Genomic DNA, 20,786 nt, shown 5'->3' on the forward strand with positions numbered 1-20,786 from the left:
AATTCAAAACAATGCAGTGCAATACTTAAGCCTTATGTACATTTGTATTATTATTGTTATTATTATTATTATTATTATTATAAAAAAAAGTTAGCTTTGTCAAGGCTGTTGAAAAGCTGCTGACTTGAGGTCCGTTGGGTAGAATTTGCCTCCAAACGGAACCTTTCAAAATAAAGCCGAGTTGAACGCACCTCATGAAACCAACTCCTCAGTCAAACACATGTTCAAATCATATGCCTGTAATTTGACGATAAATATTATAGATATTTTTTATTATTATTATTGTTTATTGTATTATTGCTCAAATCTTATTTCACTAGTCATTATTTTTGCTTTCTAAGGTTTGACAGAGCTCTGATCTTGTTCAACTGATGTGTTCTACCAAGAGCAAGATTCAATGAACCTGCACTATGTCATCAAAGAAAAAAAGGAAAAGAAAAGAAGAGCTACTACTCTTTTTGTTTTACTTTTCAGTGCTGCTGCCACTGTTCTGTTTTGTTTTCATTTCTAAAAGCTCAGTCGTGTTGCTATAGAATCACGTTTTACTTCATATGATTTTCAAAGTATTCTGGAAATCTGTTTCCCAAATTCAGCACATATGGAGGGTGGGGAAATGAATGTTGCTTATTAAGCTTTGCCAGGGTCCCGATGAGCTAAGCTTCTGATTGGACAGTGCGCTTTAGGATCCCGCCCCCCGACTCTCCAGACTGCACCATTCTCTGGTCCCCTGGACTCTTTTTTTGTAATTTTAAATGAATGATGCGTCTCAGCTTAGCCCAATAATAAAGCACAGTCTAGAATAAAGTGCCCTGTGTCTTGTCATAATTACTGTAAGCAACTTATTTTATTACATTTATATTTATTTCCCAAACTGATGCAGTAGGAACAGAGGTTACATGTTATGTAGGCTATATTACTATATTATTTTTATGTTGTCAAGCACTGAAGACAATCCCATAGTTGTGTTTTTCATACAGCAGCAACAATCTATCTCAGTAAGGGATAAGAAACCAATTCAGAATAAATAATAGTTATTTTTATTAAAAAAAAAAAAAATACAACATTCTGATTTAGAATGCAAATAGAAAATCACAATTTCCAAAAAAAAATTCAAAAAATCAAACGGATAAAAAAAGTGACTGGATTTTTGCTTCCAGCTTTTAATGTTAATGTCAGCAAATAAAGAAAATATCCTCCAGTATTCGGCTTTCCTCCAGGTCCTGCTGGGTACTCTGAGGATGAGGCGTTGCAGAGGTAAGCAGGGTTCTGGACACTGGTTTGGGGGTAACGAGGGCCGGCCTACGCCGCGTCCATTTGGTGCGATGACTGGACGACTTATTTGACTCCGCAGCAGGAACGGGGCTAATGATATCCAGTAACTCAACAAGAGAAAAGTCCAACCTGGAAAAGTTCAAATAAAAACTTTTTAGTTTTGTAAAGGATGAGAATTTGTGAAAATAATACTAATGGTATGATTTGTCAAAATATTTCAAACTCCAGCACATGGGAGCTTGTGTTAGGAGTTTCAAATCTGACTTGATTTTAAAAAACATGGGACACCACCGACACAACAAACTTTCTAACCCATTTTCAATGATTAAAGGGCAGTCGGTGCCCTTTTCATTTTCGCCCTTGCCCTTCCAAATGTCTGTGCACGCCACTGCTCCTGTGAGCTCTACAGCATGTTGAGCTTCAAGATGAGTTCAACGTATGCTCGCTGCCACCTTGTGATAATAGACGCACCACAGATTGAGTAATCATTGGAGTAGAAAGACTGGCTTTTATAAATGCAATCACTGATAAACAAAAAAAACACATGTGTTTTGTCAGGGCAACAGTAACTGATCAACTTTCTATCATCAATCAAATACTCAAACACTCATGTCCATCTCTACTTTTTAGAGTAGAGTCATGTAAACAACAACAACAGTGTAAATAAGGTTTCTTATGCTGTTTTATTGTGTAAAGGGCTCAGTGGGAGAGTGGGTCATCTTTCAACAGGAAGGTTATAGGTTTAATCTCCAGCTCCACCAGTCTGTCTGCCAATTTGTATAAGACAATTTACAACTCTGAAACTCAGGAGCAACCTGACCAATTTCAAGACGGCTGCCACCAAACAAACACTGCCATTTTAACATGAATAGTCCTTGTTGCACCTGAGATTGTAGTACATAGTACTTTTTAATTTAATTACGCTGTTGTCAGTTGGTAATGCTAACAATGGCTAGACCAAGACACGCTTGTGTCCATATTTTCTTCCTGACTTCTCATGCAGAGCACTTGGGGATAACGCCACTACCTGTGCCGATTTCCAACATCAATGTAACGCCAGGAAGTAAATATTTAGTCGCGGCTCTTTTAGCACTGGTGCAGAGGCCATCGTTCCTGTCTCAATACAACGTGACTTAATGTGCGATCTTATTTTGACCGAGGTAGATCATTTTTGGGGTCACACGGTGGTATAGTGGTTAGCACTTTCGCCTTGCAGCAAGAAGACCCGGGTTCGAGCCCCGGTTGGAACAAGGGCCTTTCTGCATGGAGTTTGCATGTTCTCCCCGTGTGTGCGTGGGTTCTCTCCGGGTTCTCCGGCTTCCTCCCACAGTCCAAAAACATGCAATGTGGGGATTAGGTGAATTGGACACTCTAAATTGACCATAGGAGTGAGTGTGAGAGTGAATGGTTGTTTGTCTCTAGTTGTGTGTGGCCCTGCGATGGACTGGCGAACTGTCCAGGGTGTACCCCGCCTATCGCCCGAGGTAGCTGAGATTGGCACAGCACCCCCCGCGACCCTCTGGTGGAGGATGAAGTGGTTAGATGATGACTGACTGACTGACTGACTGACATCATTTTTGAGATTGTTGCAACAGCCCTACCTGACCACTGTGCTGTCACATGAAAGTCACATTAGATAAGCATTTCTGCACCAGTTACACTACTGGCCATAAGGATTAAGCAGAGAAGGTGAAGGCATGTGGCTACCAACAGATATGCTTCTCCTCAAACAGTCGTCATTCACTTTTTACTTGTTAACACAGACAATATACAAAAAAAATATATATATATCTCTTTGAAACGTTAACAAAATCTTTGTTGCTACCTACTGAACCCTAACGAGCAGCCTTAACAAGTCAAAACCACTGGGGCATCCCGGCAGAAAAGCACTTTCTTGCAGGTGCAAGAGGGAAAAAAACATGGGGAGCAAGCCTGGTGCTTTCTCCCCTGGAATAGAAATGAGGGAATGTGCAGTGAAATAAATAAACCAAAACGGGGGAGATTAAGCTAATAGAGATTCAATCCCTCAGTCTGGCTGGCTTGATAAATTATTCAGTGTATACACAGTCGACAACGGCCATTCCAGATACAAAACATGAATTCTTTAAAGCACGCTCCACTGATGTTGCTAACATAATTCTCTGCTCGTTTAAAGCTGCATTGATTTGCATGGCGCGGCTCCGCGCCGGCTCTCTCAGGTGAAGGGAGATCGTTGGCATGTACTTGTTGATATGCGTGCGGGCGGTCGGCAAGAAGACACGCGAGTGCAACTTTAAAATCAGGCACATTTGCGTTAGACCTTGATGTGTCATGTTTACACATTGATGTGCGGGGCAGGCAGCACAAAGAAAGGCATTAACATGCTATATTCCGCTTTAGCAACATGACATTATGTATGCATATGTTCCTGCGTGAGGGAGAGAAAGTGAATGAGGGGAAAGTTAGCTGAGAAATGATAAGTGATGGGGGGAGAAAAGGAGAGAGGCTGAAGCTCCAGTAAGTAAATCTGTCTTCCTCATTTGGTCTCCTGCCTGTCAAATGCAAAGGAGAAAGACACAGAGAGACAGAGAGAGAGAGAGAGAGAGAGAGAGAGCATGAGCAGGGGGGAGAGCGCGTGTATGCGTCCGCCTGTAAGAGAGACAGTGAGCGAGTGCAGCTTTGAGGATACAGAGACGGGCAGAAAGAGAATGTGGAGGAGGGACTTTGGCTGGGTTCCTTCTTTCCAAATGTGAGAATTTGCATTTTTATTTGTTGATTTATTTAACGGACAGGGCTCTCAAACAGCCATCCATCAACAAACGACATGTTGGTAATGAATAATGCATCACTTACCAGGCGGTCACAATCTATAACAAGGGGAGTGGCGGAGGGTAGGGGTACAGTTTGGGCAGGAATGGTGGAGGGGGACATGGCACAGAGGCTTGCACAAAGGCTAGAGAGAATGCCAATGGATTTTTCAGAGGAGTTTAAACTTAATTTCTTGGCTCCAGTTTTTGTGAGGAGAGGTTGTGAGTTGCTGCTGGATATTAATCTCTTTTTACGGCCACAAGCATAAAGAAAAACCATAAACAACAGCAGCAGATTCTGATGTTGCTACAGTACATTTAAATAGAGGTAGGCTGATTAATCAGTCCAATTTTTACCACCTTTTAATAATCATAATCGGCCAATTATTATTGAATTAATTGGCTGAATTTTACTTTTTTTTTTTTTTGCAAAGTTGATTTGATAAAGTCATCAGTTTATTTAAAATACATAAGTGCAGAGCAGACACAAAATGCTGATCGGTGCTCGGACAGTGTGGTTGAAAACATGTTTATTTAGGTGAAGCTATTAGGGCTACAACTAACGATTATTTTCATAATCCATAAATTTCTCTTTTTTTTTTTGATTTGTCAAATTCTTTGTTTGGGCCATGAAATGTCAGAGAATGTTGATCAGTGAACCAAAATTATTCTGTTTTAATAATTTATTTGTTATATGGGGTAAAAAAAATACTCACATTTAATAAGCTGAAAAATCAGAAAGCTTGTTTTAATTATTTAAAAAAAAACACCACAACTGATTAATTGATAATCAAAATAGCTGATGATTAATTTAGTAATAATATAATCGTTGCCGTCCTAGGAGCAATTTCAAGTAACATTTATGATTACACTGCCATAGAAAAAAAATATCTGTGGAACAAGTAGTGTTCTTAAATCTTCTGTCCCCCCGTACATAGACTGCCAAGAAACACTAACTGTAAAGAAAAAAAAGTTTAATTTGACAGATGTCAAATAATATATGTTAAAAAAACAGAAGACATATCGCAACTACTCAAACAATTGTTAAACATCCAGCCTTTCAAAACTTTTTAAGTGGTTTCTCCCTGTGCACCAGAACAGTGCCTCTCATTTTCTCGCTCGGCAAGGCCACATAAACCACCACCTTCTTCCCACTCATAACTTTCACAGCATATTTGGCTCCTCTCTTTCATTAAAGATAGCCGTCTCGGCCCAGCGCCCCTCTTTCATTTGCTGCCCAAACAGTGAGATAAAAAACCTATAATGGCCATTGCGTCTATGTCGCATGTCAATTTCTCCAACCAATCAATAGCAGGCGGGCAGTGGCAGGAGGGTTGGAGATGGGATGGGCGGAGGGTGCACTGGAACTGTCTCATTACTAACTAGCACAGGATTCATGAAAGGATTAAGGAGGTTCACTAAATGTTAACCCCAGCTTCGGGTTTGCAATTTCAATATCAAGATTGAATTGGGTGAGATTAAACAAGACACGTGGGGGTGGGGGAGGTGGGGGTTCACGGTGCTGCCAAGTGAAATGAAGGGTTCCGCTAACATGCCCAGGCCGACAGTGACTCATTTCGTCTAGTTCACCTGGTTAGTTTTTGTGCGCCGTTGATTCCAGATTTCACTGTTTATTTTAATTGGAAATAACATGTCGTTTTTGATGAGACTGAAAGTAAAAACATGAAGCTTATTTTTCTAAACAAATTAAAAAGAAGAGAACAATTCTGCCTTGGTACCTTTCTATACAGAGCAGCCAGGGGAAATTTGCATGGTATGGTCCAGGTTGAGCTAGACTGGCTCCATCCACAACAGTCAGCTGATTGTTATGCTGTTGTCCACTGTGTCGCACCAGTACAACATCTCTCGCTAATATAGCCATGGGGTACAGCCAACACTCCGCCTACCAAGTGAAGGAACTGTTCTCAGTCAAAACACAAGCCTGATTCAGGGCTTCACCATTCCAAACGATACTGTACCATGATGGAAACGCAGCATAAGAAAAAGACTCCGATAAGCACCAACATTAAAACTAGTAGCTAGGGGAGGGAGATTATGGCCAAAAAAATTCATCTCTCAATATTTTTGGGGATTTTGGCAATCACGATATCCTTCAAAAACGTTAGAATTCAAGAAAAATTCAAAGATAGCGTAGAAAGTTGTCATATTTTCTCCCTATTAGCATAACACCGTGCAGCTAACCTGTGTGGCAGGAAGGACTAGGCCACCTAAAGGTCATGTGTTACTGATCACTGCCGCAGCAAGGAGGGCTTCAGGGGCGACGGTACCTCAGTGGTAGAGCGAGTTGTCTTTCAACTTGAAGCTTGTGGGTTCCATTCCAGGCTCTGCTAGTCTACGTGCCAATGTGTCTGTGGGCAAGACACTTAACCCCGCGTTGCCCCTGACGGCTGTGACAGCAGCGTGTGAATGGGTATGAAAGATGAGTGATAAAAATGCGTTGCACATAGCTGCGCTGTATGAAAGTGTGAGTGAATGGCAAAACTGCAGTGTAAAGCAGCTTTGAGTGGTTATCAAGACTAGAAAAGCGCCATTTACCATTCAGCAAATGTGTGATTTATGTCAATTTGCACATCTTCAAAACAACAACCAAGGTATTATCTTGGACAATAAACCTTGCCCACCCCTACCATTATCTGTGACTTATTAGTGAATATCTGTGGCCTTTTTAAAGAGCCCATTCTGAACCACCAATCGTGTGATTTATTTATCTTTTAAGTTACTTTCATAGCTTAATATCCTGTGCAAGTTAGAAATGCATGTTTCTGAGTAAAACCAGTTGCCGGTTTTAATGTTGCGACTGATTGGTGTAAACCTTATCAGTGGGTTACAACTACCTGAGATACAGTGGAAAAGATGCCACAAAAATGGTTTTAATGTGTTTTGGAGGTTTGGATGGCAATAAGAACTGATACCCAAGGCCCCCAGCTGGAATTTATAGGCATCTGCTCTGTTTAAGAGTTACTCATCATAAGTTGTAAACTTTAAGCTGTTTTGAAGATTTATTCTCAAGAACAGGGGGAGGCTGTCTCAACAACAGTTCCCAAATCTCTTATCAACAACGACTTAGAAAAAAAAAAAGAAATTTGACATTATGCATCAACTTCAGGAGTTTTTTTTTGTTTGTTTAGTTAGAAATTGCTTCTTGGCATCTGTTTTTTTGTTTTTTTTTTGTTGTTGTTTTCACAGTTTCACAGCTACAACAGGTTCTCACACAGAGACAGGCATGTTTAATTACCATTCTGTGTTAATGGAGTAAGAAAAAAGAAATAAAAGTGCTTCTCCTCAGTGATACATTCCTGTCTTCACAACTGCTCTCCCTTCTTATGTCTTTCTCACCATTTCCATTTCCTATCCATCTCTACCTGTTCAAACTTCCCCCACTTCCCATTTCTCACTTTATCCAATTCTCTCACCCTCGAACACACATTTAACATCTCTCTCGCTCGCTTTTGCTTTTTTTTCCTGTCTCATTACTGTGGCAGAGGGAGAAGGGAGGGCCGTGTGTGTGCATCCAAAAGTCTGTTCAATTACACCTGCTGCACGGTCCCTGCTAGGCCGACTAATGGAACGCAGCATGTCTCCTGACAGGCTGGCCACAGCGCTATAGCTAGGCCAGTAAAAAGCTTCATTTAGCTCCTCACAGATCAGAAAGTTAGCTAGACTAAAAAATGCCATCATTTCGCCTCCAACACAGCAGCAACTGAAAACCCAGATAAACCGGCAACATCCCAACGCAACATTTAGAGGTACATGTAAGAAATGTGTCGTATAGAATAACTGTGACGTGACATCTGAGGTTGTAGAAATATGTTAAATTGCTAACAAAGCTATGGCATGTTTTGGTTTGTTTTGGTCTGTTGTACCACCCACTCAATAACGCAGCAAGAAGAATATTTATTTGTTTTTTGTTTTTCTTACCACTTTTCCCTCTCGATGGTCAATTTAGAGTGTCTAATTAGCAATGGGGATTGGGTACCTTCCAAAAACCCTCCAGTTACAACAAGCCCAATATCCTTCTGCTCAACAACGGGCTGCCCTCATAAAAGCCTCACATTACTAAAATCTAAAAGGTTCTCGCTACCCCTCTCAAAAATGTCTCAACCAGAGGAAAAGCTAAACAAGGGTCTGCATTGGAGATGCAATGCAGGTGTTTCGAGGCTTTCAACATCATACACCCCAGCCAGAGTCGATCAAGCCCCAACTCATGTCCAGAAAACACTACTCCACTCACCGCTCTCCTTGACCACGGGCACAGCCGTGGGTGGGGTACTGCTATTTGGACACAAGTTGGGGGTTGATCAAGACTAAATAAAGATTGCATGGATATAGCTGAAAGACAATAAAAATGACAAGTTACCTGGCCTGTGGGGTCTTCGTCACAGATGCTGATTTGGGCTTACTCTGGCTTGGTGGAGAAGTGGCCGTGTCCCTTCTATGCGGCTCTGACGGCTCCTCTGAAATTACAAGACACGTGTTTTTATTAGAAGCAAAGGCAGCAAATCTGAGCGCAATGCAGGCAAGAGGGTTTGCACGATTACCCTCCTGATACACATTAACAAAGTTTTACATGGATATGAAAGTACTAGAATAAACAATAAAGAAATTGAAATCCTCAACAGACGGGATGTTCTGAGCTGAGACGCTGCTCTCTGTGTGTGTTTAGACTATTAACCACATATTTCTGATAAAATGAGAACACAAGATAAAAAACCCACCACATGTCTGCAGACTTTTGTTTAAAGGAGCAGATACAGGTTGTTCCTCTGCTTCTCCAGGCACACTGCAGACCACAGACATGACATATCAAGTTGGTTTTCATGTGTGACTGAAGTATGTGCACACATGATGTGTGTGAGTGTGTGTGTGTGTGTGTCCAACAGTTTGAGAGTCTATCTTTCTGTCGTCTTGCTTTACCTGGAGGGTAAATCTTGGCAGGGGGGTTTCTCCAGCTGTGCATCTCCAGTCCTAGTTTTTGAGCTGCTGAGCTCAGCTTGAGTAGCTGTTTGAAACCTAAGACAAATGTGAAAGAGGGTAAAAGAAAAAAAATTGAAAAGGCCAGGTTCTATCAGTCTATAAGAACAAACACTGAAAAGAAACACAAGGAAACAGGAGAAAGCGAGTGAGAAGTAACTATCATATCTTATGACCCATTACTAGAACTTATAATAATAATCCTATAATGATCCAAATACATTTCTTTTCCCTTCGGCATTCCTATTCCACCTGCTGTATTCCAGACGTGACTGGCGGAGCTGCTGATTCTGTCTGTTGAGTCTCTCCTCCTGCTCCTCCAGCCGGGCCTGCAGCCTCTCTCGCTCCATCTCCAGCTGCATCTTTTGCAACAGCAGCTGATGCCGCTTCTCCTCCCAGTCCTCTTGACCGAGCAGAGGACTGGTCAAAGCTTCTTTGGCCACTGAGCCCACAGCAATCCCACTCTGAAGGCTGTGTGGAAAAGATGTATGACATTTTGTTTATGAAAGTGCAGAGTTTGAGTCAAAGTGCTGTAAAGTTTTTTATTGTGGAATGAAAATGACTTCACGGAGCTACTGCACCTTTCAGAATCATGTGGTTTCGGGGTGTCAAGTTGGCCATTCACTTGGCGAGAGCTACTGCAACTTCTCTGTTGCTGTGTTCCGTAGCAACTGCTTTGGCAGGGTTCACAACTGTAGCATGACTCCAAGTGTGATTCCCTGTACTCCTTTTTGTGAAGCCTGTGCTGTTTGATGGGGCCATCACTTGGACTGATCTCACAAGCACAGGAAAGAGAGGCAGGGTTGTGCCACGTCTGTGCTGCTTTATTTCTGTGCACTTGAGGCCGTTGGGCTCGGTTAGCAGCAACGCAGAGGTAGGAGCCATCAAAGAGTGAGCCATTAGCTCTGGTGGTAGATGTACTGCTGTGAGCCTCATCATGACTGAGCACCTGGACCGGGAACAAAGAGGACAACAAATGCATTTTGGCTTATTTAGGAAGCCTCTGAAAAATGTATGAAGTATTTTGACCAAAAATGTTACCAGTACTGAGTGAGAAGTCACCTAATTTCCTCTTTTTACTGCCATGTGCAGTAAAAAGCTTTTCCCATGTGCTTGCAAGAGCTGTTTACACATCACTTGCACTTAATGTGGTTTACTATGAATCGAAGCAAGGCTTCAAGTCAATTTTCCTCCATTTTAAATCTTCAGTGATTGCACATTGGGCTTCCAGTGCTGCCAAATGCACACAAGTGACATTCACAACAGTACTGCATCTGATGGATGCAGTAATGATCCAGCCTTGGGACCATAATGCAGTCATTCATTCTGAATGACTCACAGTACTGAGCTGGTCTCACTTTGTCTGTATTTACACTAAACTTTCAACAACTTTGTGTTTAACATCATAACCGTGGGAGGGGGTTATTTGAGCGATTCACTGTGAGCACCACACATTCAGCATACAAGTCTTACGGCCAATGCTGCTCTCACTCTCTCTTTGTGTGGTTGAAGCAGCAAACCGTCTCAGTTGCTGTTGCTAGGGCTACAACTAACAATTCGTTTATTAATCTATTGATTATTTTCTCGATAATCATTTCGATGTTTGGTCCAGTAAGTGTCAGAAAATTCTGACAAATCTGTGTTCCCTAAACCTCAAAATGTCTTGTTTTTCTAATGATTAATGATTTCTTTGTTGTATAAAGCAAAGAAACAAAATTCAGAATTCACATTTAAGTAACTGAAAAATCAGAGAACTTGTTTTGTTCAAAAATAAACACTCAAACTGATTAGTCGATTATCAAAATATTTGCCGATTAATTTAGCATGAGTCGATTAGTCTTTGCGGCCCTAGCTGTTGCAAATGAAGTCGACTAAGTTCAGTGCTTGTAAAAGGTAGCAGTAGTGCTTTCCTTAAAGACACGAGAACTTTGTCTGAGGCAGTGGTCTATGGAGAGCAGAGAGGACCTGCAGAAAAACTATACCAGCAAAAATTGCATCCCGTATCTGGAGCTCAAGCTGCTGCTGCTCTGCTAAAGTGCTGCTTTCACTACACAGCTTATAGAGACACGTTATAGGGTAAAGTCAGACTTCACAACAGCATAAACGCAATTCAACCCCACAAAACTGTGAACCAGACACTGACCGCAGGCTTAAGAGGGCCATTTTCAACTGAGCGCATATGGCAGGTAAGCCGCGGTCAGCCGCATTATGAGATAAACATAGGGAGGAAAGCCCATCTCATAGTTGACTGGCGAAGAGACTGTGACTAATTTGCTGGGGGTCAGAGAGCAGGGAAACACACATTACTCAGAGCCACCGCGGCACGATGGGGTTGGCAAAGGCACCTATTCTCACAGAGGCTGAAGCCAGAAAGGCATCTTCACTTTCAGAGTGTCACCTTCACCCTGAGTTTTCATTACACTGACTGAAGACGGATCTAATCACGACTAAAGCAGACTTGCATAGTTATGTAAGCTATGCATTTCTACAACGCTTAGCCAGGGAACAATGTGCTGGCAGGTTTTTGCACCCGACTGTCTGATGAAAACATTTTGCATGTGCACTTAATACAACCTATGACGTATTGTGTCACTCACTCATACAGTACCTTGTTGTGGGCTGGCACCTGGCTGAGCTGGGCAATTGACTCGTTGAGTTTCGACTGTTGCTGAGAAAGGTATTTTTGGTAAAGTCCAAGCAGCTCCTGGCACTCTCTGTACTGCTGCTGCAGGCCTGAATGACCAAGAGTTAAGTAACTAACAAAGCCATAAAATATTAAACATAAAATAATTGAAAGTGTGGCTTTAACAAATGACAGCTTACATATTTTTACAAAACAGGAAATAATTATACAATATGAAAAAATGAGAACTGTCAGACTTAAATTTTTTCTAAAAGGGAAATCACAGTGTGACTTAACAGGGAATGAGACTAAATGAGTAAATTAATCTTGTGCAATTTAAATAGTACAAAAGACCAATGGTGGGCTTAACTTTATAATGTGAATTAAAGCCTTATTCCTGCAACCAATTACAAATTGGACCAGAAAAGTAGAGAGGACAACAAAGTTGAAAATAGAAGAAGAAGAGGCCAGCAAAATCAAAGTTGTTGTTGTGGCACAGAGCATTCACCATCTGGGTCGGGCCAAGCTGTGCTGAGCTGAGCTGGACAGTGCCGTGCCAGGCTATCTGCCAGCCAGAGCTGGCAGACACAAGAAAACTAATCTGGAGCGGAACTACTGCTGCGCCTCAGGAGCCCACTAATGACAGTGGCAGCACCACACCAGCACATACAAAGATAATGAGCATGAGAGTGGAGAGACTACACACACACACACACACATTCAATAATCCTCCTCAGTCTAACTAACTTTGTAGAACACACACTAACAAAACAAGACGCGTGAGCACAACTTCCCCCCACCTGCACTGAGCAGCAGCCCACACAAAAACACTACAATAAAGCAAGTAGTACATGCACACTCCCACCCAAGCTGACCATAAAGTGTGTTCCTCCAGGCCATATCTTTTTATGATGGTGGTGGCCCTGCTCCCCAAGCTGATGAGTTTCCCAGCATCCGTTTGGAAAGAAAAAGCTATTTTAAAGAGAAAATCAAAGTTCAAAGTAGAGTCTTATTGAAGGAAGAGTTGGCAGAACACTCCATAAGAAAACACTTTGGTTGTTAGGAGACTTCAATCAAGCTGTGGAAATGAAACGGGGGAAGAAGAAGAGAGAAGGGACGGCTTTGAATTGAGGACTAGACAGCCGACGGATGCAATGCAGCAGCTTTCATAAACACTGGCTGAATGTGAGAAAACACTCTGATTGAACCCTCCATCTAACTAAGGCTCCCCTGCCGCTGCACTGATAATGTCCGTGGAAGTAGTTCTATATGGAAAGCTTAAGGACATCACAAGGACATCACATCATGTAAACCAGCACAGGGAGGTCTATTTATGCAGCACGAATAAGGGTCTCGAAGAGGAGCTACTGAATATGTTTATACAGCTACACCTCATCTCAATCAAGATAGAGAGTTGTGTGGAGCCGCAAATTGCATACCAGCTCATACTGCGCCGGATTCGCATAAAAACACCATTTCCACGCGATTTCTCATACAGATAAAATACTTTTTCCACAAGACCAAAATGTACATTACCGCACAGTGTGCTGATATAAACAAAAAAGAGCAGGGAACAAACTAAAATGCACAAATTAAATATATAGTCAAAAGAGGACGACAGCATCAATGCGGCCTCAGACCGTAAATAACATTAATGTGTGTTAATGTGTTGACAGGACCGTGAACAGCAAACACTAGGTAATCTGAACCAAGTGGAGGAACACTGATAAGATTCCACCTCCCTGCTCGTCATTACACTAAACATGCTCGCTCCATAGCCTTGGACGTCAGCCAATGGGGCCAAGCACTCTGCAAGACCCTACTTTACATCGGAGCTGCAAAGTGCCAACAATGAGTTACTCCTCCCCTCTGCTCCAAAAATACTCAGAATCAAGGGCTTGGGTTGAAGAGGCTTCAGATGGGGCCTGTCAAAATGATTCACTTCCCTGTCAGGCTGAGGCTCAAATGAAATAATGAAATCCACTTCAAGGTGGAACAAATTTGCACAGGAGGGGGGGATATTTTAAAGGCTGTCTTAGCACACCGTGCCAAACAGATTGAGCCTAAGCAGGAGTGTGAGGGGAACAGGGGAAGGAGACTGATGTGAATGAATGTGTGTGTAAGGAAGCAATGACAGGGAATTAATAGAGGAAGACAGTTTACATAACTGCTTCAATCCCGATGAATCTGGAGGAGACGCACAATTTCAAGTCATAAAATAAACTAATACATAACTCAATGTGTCAGCAAACAATTATATTGAACATGGCTTAAGAATTCCAAAAGTTAATATATTCAAAGTCATTTTGAGCCATCTTCGTTGTGATGACCATAACTAAAATGCAACTTGATTTGACACTAGATCTGCACAAATGGTTTTGTATTGGTATGAAATACGTCAGCTGTGAGTTGACATATTCCAAAAACCACCACAAAACTCAGTAAAAGGTGTGCCGACACCAACTCGATTCAATTTCTTTGTTTTTCCAGATTCAATCCATTTTGCATTATTTATTTCAAATTAAGCCCATGATAGCCTCCGTTTGATTTGATTAGATTTAATTAAGCAGTTCAGATTTATATTGTGAAACAACCCTGAGGCACATGGTCAAAGTAAGACAATTATCTTCAAAGTTTAACTTTAGATACGACTGACAGCAGCTCAATATGTTTTTATATTTTCAAAAATGTCCCCATAGATACAGATTTGTCGATCAAATGTATGATTTTTACGGAAAGAAACAAAAATTCACTTCAATTTGTTTTTCACGCTTCTAATAAATAGAGCACACCTCACACAGAACACATCTCACACCACATTAATCATTCCAAGAATAAGGTAAGAAACTTCACACGCACAGATTTCAACTTGAGCAGTATCAGGGGATTTATCTTCCAAAATAAAATAAAAAAGCAATGAAATCTCCAGAACCAATATTCTGATGTATGCTTAAGACAAAAAGTACACTTGATGGAATCAAATTCCGTACCGTAAATGTCATCCTCCCAAAAATTGGACTGAAAATGATTTTACTCTGGCAATCCACCAACAACATTTTTCAATGACATATTGCCACGTATTCCCGAGTTCCTCCTACAGTCCCAAAAAACGGGGGGTTAGGTTAATATGCGCGGCCTCTTCCTGGTTTTCAATAACCCAGCCCGACTATTTCCGGTAAGCGTTCAGCCAACGATGCAGAGATGTTCTACAGTCGGTGTCTGCAGAAGTCACTAAGAGAATTTAGCAGAGGTTGTACACAGAGGGATGTAGCAGTGCTCTGCTGTTGTTCCCTCACGACGCTTACGTTTAAATGTCATTTTCATTTTAGGCAATGCTGAATCATCTTTTCCTAGTTTAGGCATTTCGTGGTTTATTATCCTAAATACATTTGTGAAATATACCAAATATTTTAAATGAAATACTATATACATTAAAAAATACATGAACTGACAAAGTGATATTTAAAAAAAGTCACTTAATATCTGTCACTTTAAGCCTAATTATTTGTGTTACAGCAAAATTTGACCATATTTATAGGCAATTGCATTATCCATATCAATACCCTTCATTTAACATTAAAAAGACAACGCTAGAAACCAGGTATTATCTGAAATGAAAGGTAATAACTCTATTTTAAGCATGTAACACTTATCATAAACTGTAGATGTTTAATTTTAATGTGTATTTATAGTGTATTGTCTTTAAAGATACGCAAACATCTCAAAAGAAAGCCCAGAGAGACAACAACACGTGTGCAGCTGTATGTCCCGATATACCTAGTATATCGGGACATAGCATAAAAATACTGAGATATTATTTGTGGTAGAAAAAGTCTAGATGGATTCTTTTTTAGTCCTCTATCTATCAGTCACTCTGGGATTTCTTCCAATTATTCCAACTCAAAAAACTGCATTAGCTGAAGCATCTGTTGTGACTCGTTGTGAACATAGCAAGTGGAACAGACACTGTGTCACAACTGTGTCGCTACCCTGACTTCTGCCCATGCCAACATACCTTTAAATGCAAAAGCTACCCTTCCTTTATACGACTCGATTTTCACTCCTGTACACCAGTCAGTTCCAAATGTCAGCTCAACGACCCAAATATCAAGGGTGATTTTCTCCCCCTCTCATCCTAGAAGGCTTGAGGCTAAGGTATATAGTCTTATTCTTTATATTCCTGACAACTCTGCAGCTTGGTTAGATAAGATAAGCCCAGGCGTAATGGAATTAGTTTTGACAAGACTCATTCGGTGTGTTTGCCTTTGGTGTCTCCTTAACCTTTCAGAGAAGTGCGCAACCCTTCTGCCTGAGAAGAGCTTTCATGACTCTTGCATGCACTTTAAAGACTACACTATCCCCCTCCCCCCTGAGGTGTTTGGATCCCAACACTTTTTTCCCTTTCAAATACCTTTTTAATGGAGTTTGGAAGTTTGGTGTAAATGCCAAGTCTCCGAGCCAAAGTGCCCTTAATTGAGTTGTGGCTTCCTAATTTTCCCCGCTGCCGTTGCCAATCGTGCAATTTAGCAGCCAGGTCAATTACTCTTCATATTTCGCTGTTATTTTAACCTAAATTGACTGCTGGCCATGATGTATTCTGACCTGAGCAGAATTGTAAAGAAGACAGTAGGTGGGTTTAAGGGTGAAATGAGCAGAACATTATTATCACTATAACTCCAGCACTGATCTCATGCTAGACAATTAAGACTCAGTTGGTGATCCACCTTATCTCATTTTGCAAGGACGAGCTGAGAAATATTCTGCAGTTAACATCCAACAATCCTTCACAGAGGGACACAAAAAACACATGATACCATGTACACTGCTGTAGTCTTCCCAGGAGATACCAAATGTCATTTTGGCTGATGATTAAGATGGTTTGGACCATGTCTTCGACCATGAAATTGATTCTGTACACAACAGTAGATAAGTTAAAAGCACTAGCAAGAGACAGCTGCAGCAGCAAAAACATTCAAATACATCACCTCCACAACCCTGCCTTTTCTATCAGATTGAAGCTTCTCCGCCTATGGCCTTAACAAAGACAACACTGCCCCCTCTAGACCGTCCTGAGGAATTGTTCATACAGTCATTGAAGCACGGGAGTAAAACATGGATTTCAGTCAAAGACTCACTATACTTACATGGACACCAATAAAATGATTTTTAGATTATGATGTTTACATTCAATACCAGTATTCCAGTCCTGTATACATGTTACAGAACATAATCTACTGCAGTGAAAACTCTGGGAGGACATTATAATCTGATGACTACATGTAGACGAACATAAAATGTGACTTATACCCCTGGTACAGCATGAATATTCCACGTCTTAATCTGATTGATCGGACCCAAAGATTGTATGTATGTATGTTTTTTTTTGTTGTTCTTTTGGTTTGGTTGAAATTTTAGAAGCATACATGCTGATGCTTTTTATGTTTTATACAGCGTAGGTTGTTGCTTTACTCTATGTTGTGCATGTGTGTGGCCCCCAAGAAGAGTAGCTGTGACATTAGTGGCAGCTAATGGGGATTGGATTAACAAAGAATATTGGTCACTTTCAACTGTAGGTTAGGAAACTGCCTTAAGAAATACTACATGCATCTAATGATCTTACTCCCTCATCTAATTAACACAAGCATCGTGAAAATCATCCTAGTATCATTTTCCACACTTCGCCATTACACGCCGAACAATTGTCAAGGGACCACTGATTTCCTAATAACAGTGGACCACAGTTTACATTAGCCATTGTAGTACAGGCACTGCAGTGTACCAAGTAGTAATCAGTTCACCAAATTACTCAAAAAATCCATTTTAACCCCTGCAGACTGACACAACTGTGTTCTTTCATTCTGAATGTTGAACCACTACTATATGCCATAGCACTTTGAATGTAGTATTTCTTCTTGAAAAGATGATGTGACAAATACAGGAAATCACCTCAGCAATCACTGTAGAAACTGTAATTCAGTAGTGTGTTTCTGTTAGTTTGTTTGGTTATTTTTGAAAGGATACTCTCCCTCTCCTGTGCTATGACCACGTTCTGCTGCTCCAGCTGCTGGATCTTGCGTTCAAAGTTTCCCTGTTCATCTTTCAGGCGCTGCACTGACACCTCCTTCTCCTCACTCACTCTGGAGGCCAGGAAACAAGTAAAGAACAGCCTTTATGGATACAGTAATGGCGCATTTCCACCGGCTCTACTCGCCTCGCAACGCCACGGCACGGTTTAAGTAGCGTTTCCACTAACATAGTACGTGGTACCATGTACTATTTATAGTACCAGCTCAGGCGAGAGTCCAAAAGCTTGCAGAGTAGGTACTATGCGATGACTGGCCAGACTGCCAGCCACTGGCTGGCCAGAGTGCCTTAAAACTTCTTAACAATCCTAAACACGTGGGTTAATCTCCAACAACTACAGAATTCTGGTGTAAAGTCATTAGTCGCTCGTGTGTGTCGTGTATAAAACAAAGTCACCGCAGTTTCACTCAGCCGTGCAGTGATGACTCCGCCCACGTTAAGTAGGTACTTTTTTGGTAGTGGAGATGCAACCTAATCGTGGCGAGGCGAGTAGAGCCGGTGGAAATACGCCATAAGTGGTCGACAGCGTGTAGCATGGCAACCATTAGGATGAAAATGATGAAAGAAAAAGAAAATAAATCAATAATCAATAAAAATAAAAATCATATCAATTAGATGTCATTTGAAATTGTTCCAAACCTGCATATTAACATAAGGGCTACAACAACCAATCAATTGAATGTTGATTTTCTTAAATAAAAAAGTATTTTAGCTGGTTGAGTATCTGATACTGCTAGCTACCTGGCTAACTCTTCAATGAGGTTTGCAATTCGGCGCTTATCTTCGGAGCAGAGGTCCTTCAAACAGATTTGGCTCCTGATTGCACTGGTCTCAGAAATAACCTGTGCAAAGGATGTTCAGTAAATACAGTTTAAGAGAATAGAAACGGATGCATTTTATCTTACAATTGTGGGGGACAGAGAACTTTGTAGTTTACCTGTGGTGGGGGTAGAAACATATCAGACGCCAGGGAAGGATTGCGCTCGGCAGCACTTTGGTTGTTGACTGAAACTTTTTCCCTTGTATAAACCCCTGAGTGATCACTTTGTAAGTGGCCCTGTTTTTTGCCTCCTTTCTTCAGTGTTGCCTCATTCTTGCAGCCGGAGCTACGCCTGGCTGTACCTCGCATCTTGGTGCCTCCTTTACTGAATGTACTGGTGCTGCCTGATGCCAGGTTGACTGAGGTCTGAGTAATCACCTCTCCATCCACTCCTGACACAGTTTGAGGGAAAACAGAAGAATAATATTTATTGACATGATAATAATAATGATAATCTGCATAAAATCTGTGCACACTATGTTAAGAAATTATTCAATGTCACCAAGACTCACCAGGCACAAACACCAAGGGCTGCTCCTCATCTGATACTGATGAAAATGTAAAAAGTCAAGACATTTATACTGATGTTTAGTTAATTTGAAATACATTTGATCAAACACTGTCACAGTGATTCCCAAATTAATTATTTGTGCACACTAAGAAAACAAAAAGCCACCCAGCTTTCTACTACAGAAGGCTTTAGTGTTAGGTTTAACATCAGCAACATTTATGAAATCGAACAGGATTGCCAAGTAATAGCAATAACAAATTATTTTACTCTGCAGTTTTCAGCAAAAAAAAAAAAACAGGCAGTGATGTAGTACTCGATTCCAGAACTCTGACTCAATTTCAACTCAAATTCTTATTTCCTGTACTCTACTCAAACACTGATCATGCTTCTTATTATTAATATATCTAAATAAATTGCCATACGATTGATTGCTATGTAATGCCACACAATTATTTAATTTCATCCAAAGATTGATTCACTTGTGTTCTCCCAGTAGTGTGCCTTGCACATTCCAGTAATGGGCATGCAGTTCTAGGCAGGCTGAGCTCAGCATAACACCCCAACAGGAGGATTCAACTGCATACCCAATTTACTGGATCCCAGACCCCACCCTGAAGGTAGAAAAAAAAGAAATAGGATTCCGAGAGTTCTGTATCAAACGTTGTAGGCCAAGAGATAGTTTGTTGTGTGTAATGCATATTTTGGCTACTATGTCACACAATTGATAAATTCCCCTTGTTTAATGTAGACCTTCTTGTTTGAATGTCAGTTATTTTCCCCATTTTATACAAACGTTGACGTATCAACGGCATGACAACACTACTACACTGAGCACAATTTCACTGGTCTCACTTAATTACCATTAATATTTATGCAAATGTCTAAACACAAGCTGCATAATTGTATTTATTGCACTTTTAAATTGCACAAATTAAATGGGAAGAATACTTGTGGCCCCTAGAAAAAGGCTTCTAGTGACTAACCAGTACTACTCCTATACTATTCCTTTTTGTATCTGAGCATTGATTTGATTTGTAGTGTTTCTCAATGCACTTGCATTTGCTGAAATTACTAGTTGGTAGTGTTTTGAAATAACCACATCCGTGTTTATCGGAAACTTTATAAGACATGAGCATATAATAGCTGTGTACATTGTTTTGGTGTTAGGAATCTATTTTGAGAATAGAGAACATTGATTTGAGTGCATTTCACAGGGTATTTGAGTTTTGAGACGTCGAGCTACAGTTAATAAAAACTGCTCACGCTTTTATGGGAAAAACTATCTGTCAGGGTGAAGCACTGGACTCAACTACAACAATAGGTCACGTTAATAACACAACTTTAACTTATTTATGCGTAGCTAACTAGCTTTCACTTCCTCGGGAAACAGCAGCACAGCACAGAAATAGCATTTATGACACCCTGACACTGCTAGTGAGATATTTACAAATATACCATTGACAGTGAGAGCTAATGTAATGTAGTTAGAGTAAACATACCGCCATTCATCCAAAATATACCCGAACTTCCACTTCTTGCTGCCCCTGCCGCCATGTTGAATCAACCGCCACCACTCCCTCTGAGCCAAGCGCGTTGCTAAGGAATCATAGCCCCGCCTTTCTCTTGCAATTTGAGAGTTGATTGGATATTCTAAAAGAAATAACGCCTTTCTATTGGTTCGAACATGAAAACCCGCCC

The 20,786-nt window shown here is 40.9% G+C and overlaps 1 protein-coding gene across 2 annotated transcripts; it reads right to left on the bottom strand.

The window, feature by feature from the left end:
* Positions 1 to 1,022: 1,022 nt before the first annotated feature.
* On the bottom strand, positions 1,023 to 20,666 carry kiaa1328 (KIAA1328 ortholog). Of its 2 annotated transcripts, none has more exons than XM_044023890.1 (12): positions 20,588 to 20,666; positions 19,090 to 19,125; positions 18,695 to 18,969; positions 18,499 to 18,599; positions 17,695 to 17,810; positions 11,659 to 11,783; positions 9,632 to 9,999; positions 9,303 to 9,521; positions 8,994 to 9,089; positions 8,795 to 8,859; positions 8,437 to 8,533; positions 1,023 to 1,401 (listed from the first exon to the last, which is right to left on the bottom strand). In XM_044023890.1, exons 1-12 carry the CDS (start codon positions 20,640 to 20,642, stop codon positions 1,173 to 1,175), a joined length of 1,782 nt encoding a protein of 593 aa, XP_043879825.1. In that variant the 5' UTR covers positions 20,643 to 20,666; the 3' UTR covers positions 1,023 to 1,172. The 2 variants fall into 2 exon arrangements, with proteins under 2 accessions (XP_043879825.1, XP_043879826.1); XM_044023891.1 differs by having other exon boundaries at positions 1,140 to 1,401; positions 19,090 to 19,119.
* Between the last annotated feature and the right edge of the window lie 120 nt (positions 20,667 to 20,786).

This window comes from Solea senegalensis, linkage group LG4 (genome assembly GCF_019176455.1).
Source record: "Solea senegalensis isolate Sse05_10M linkage group LG4, IFAPA_SoseM_1, whole genome shotgun sequence".
Classification (NCBI taxonomy): Eukaryota; Metazoa; Chordata; class Actinopteri; order Pleuronectiformes; family Soleidae; genus Solea; species Solea senegalensis.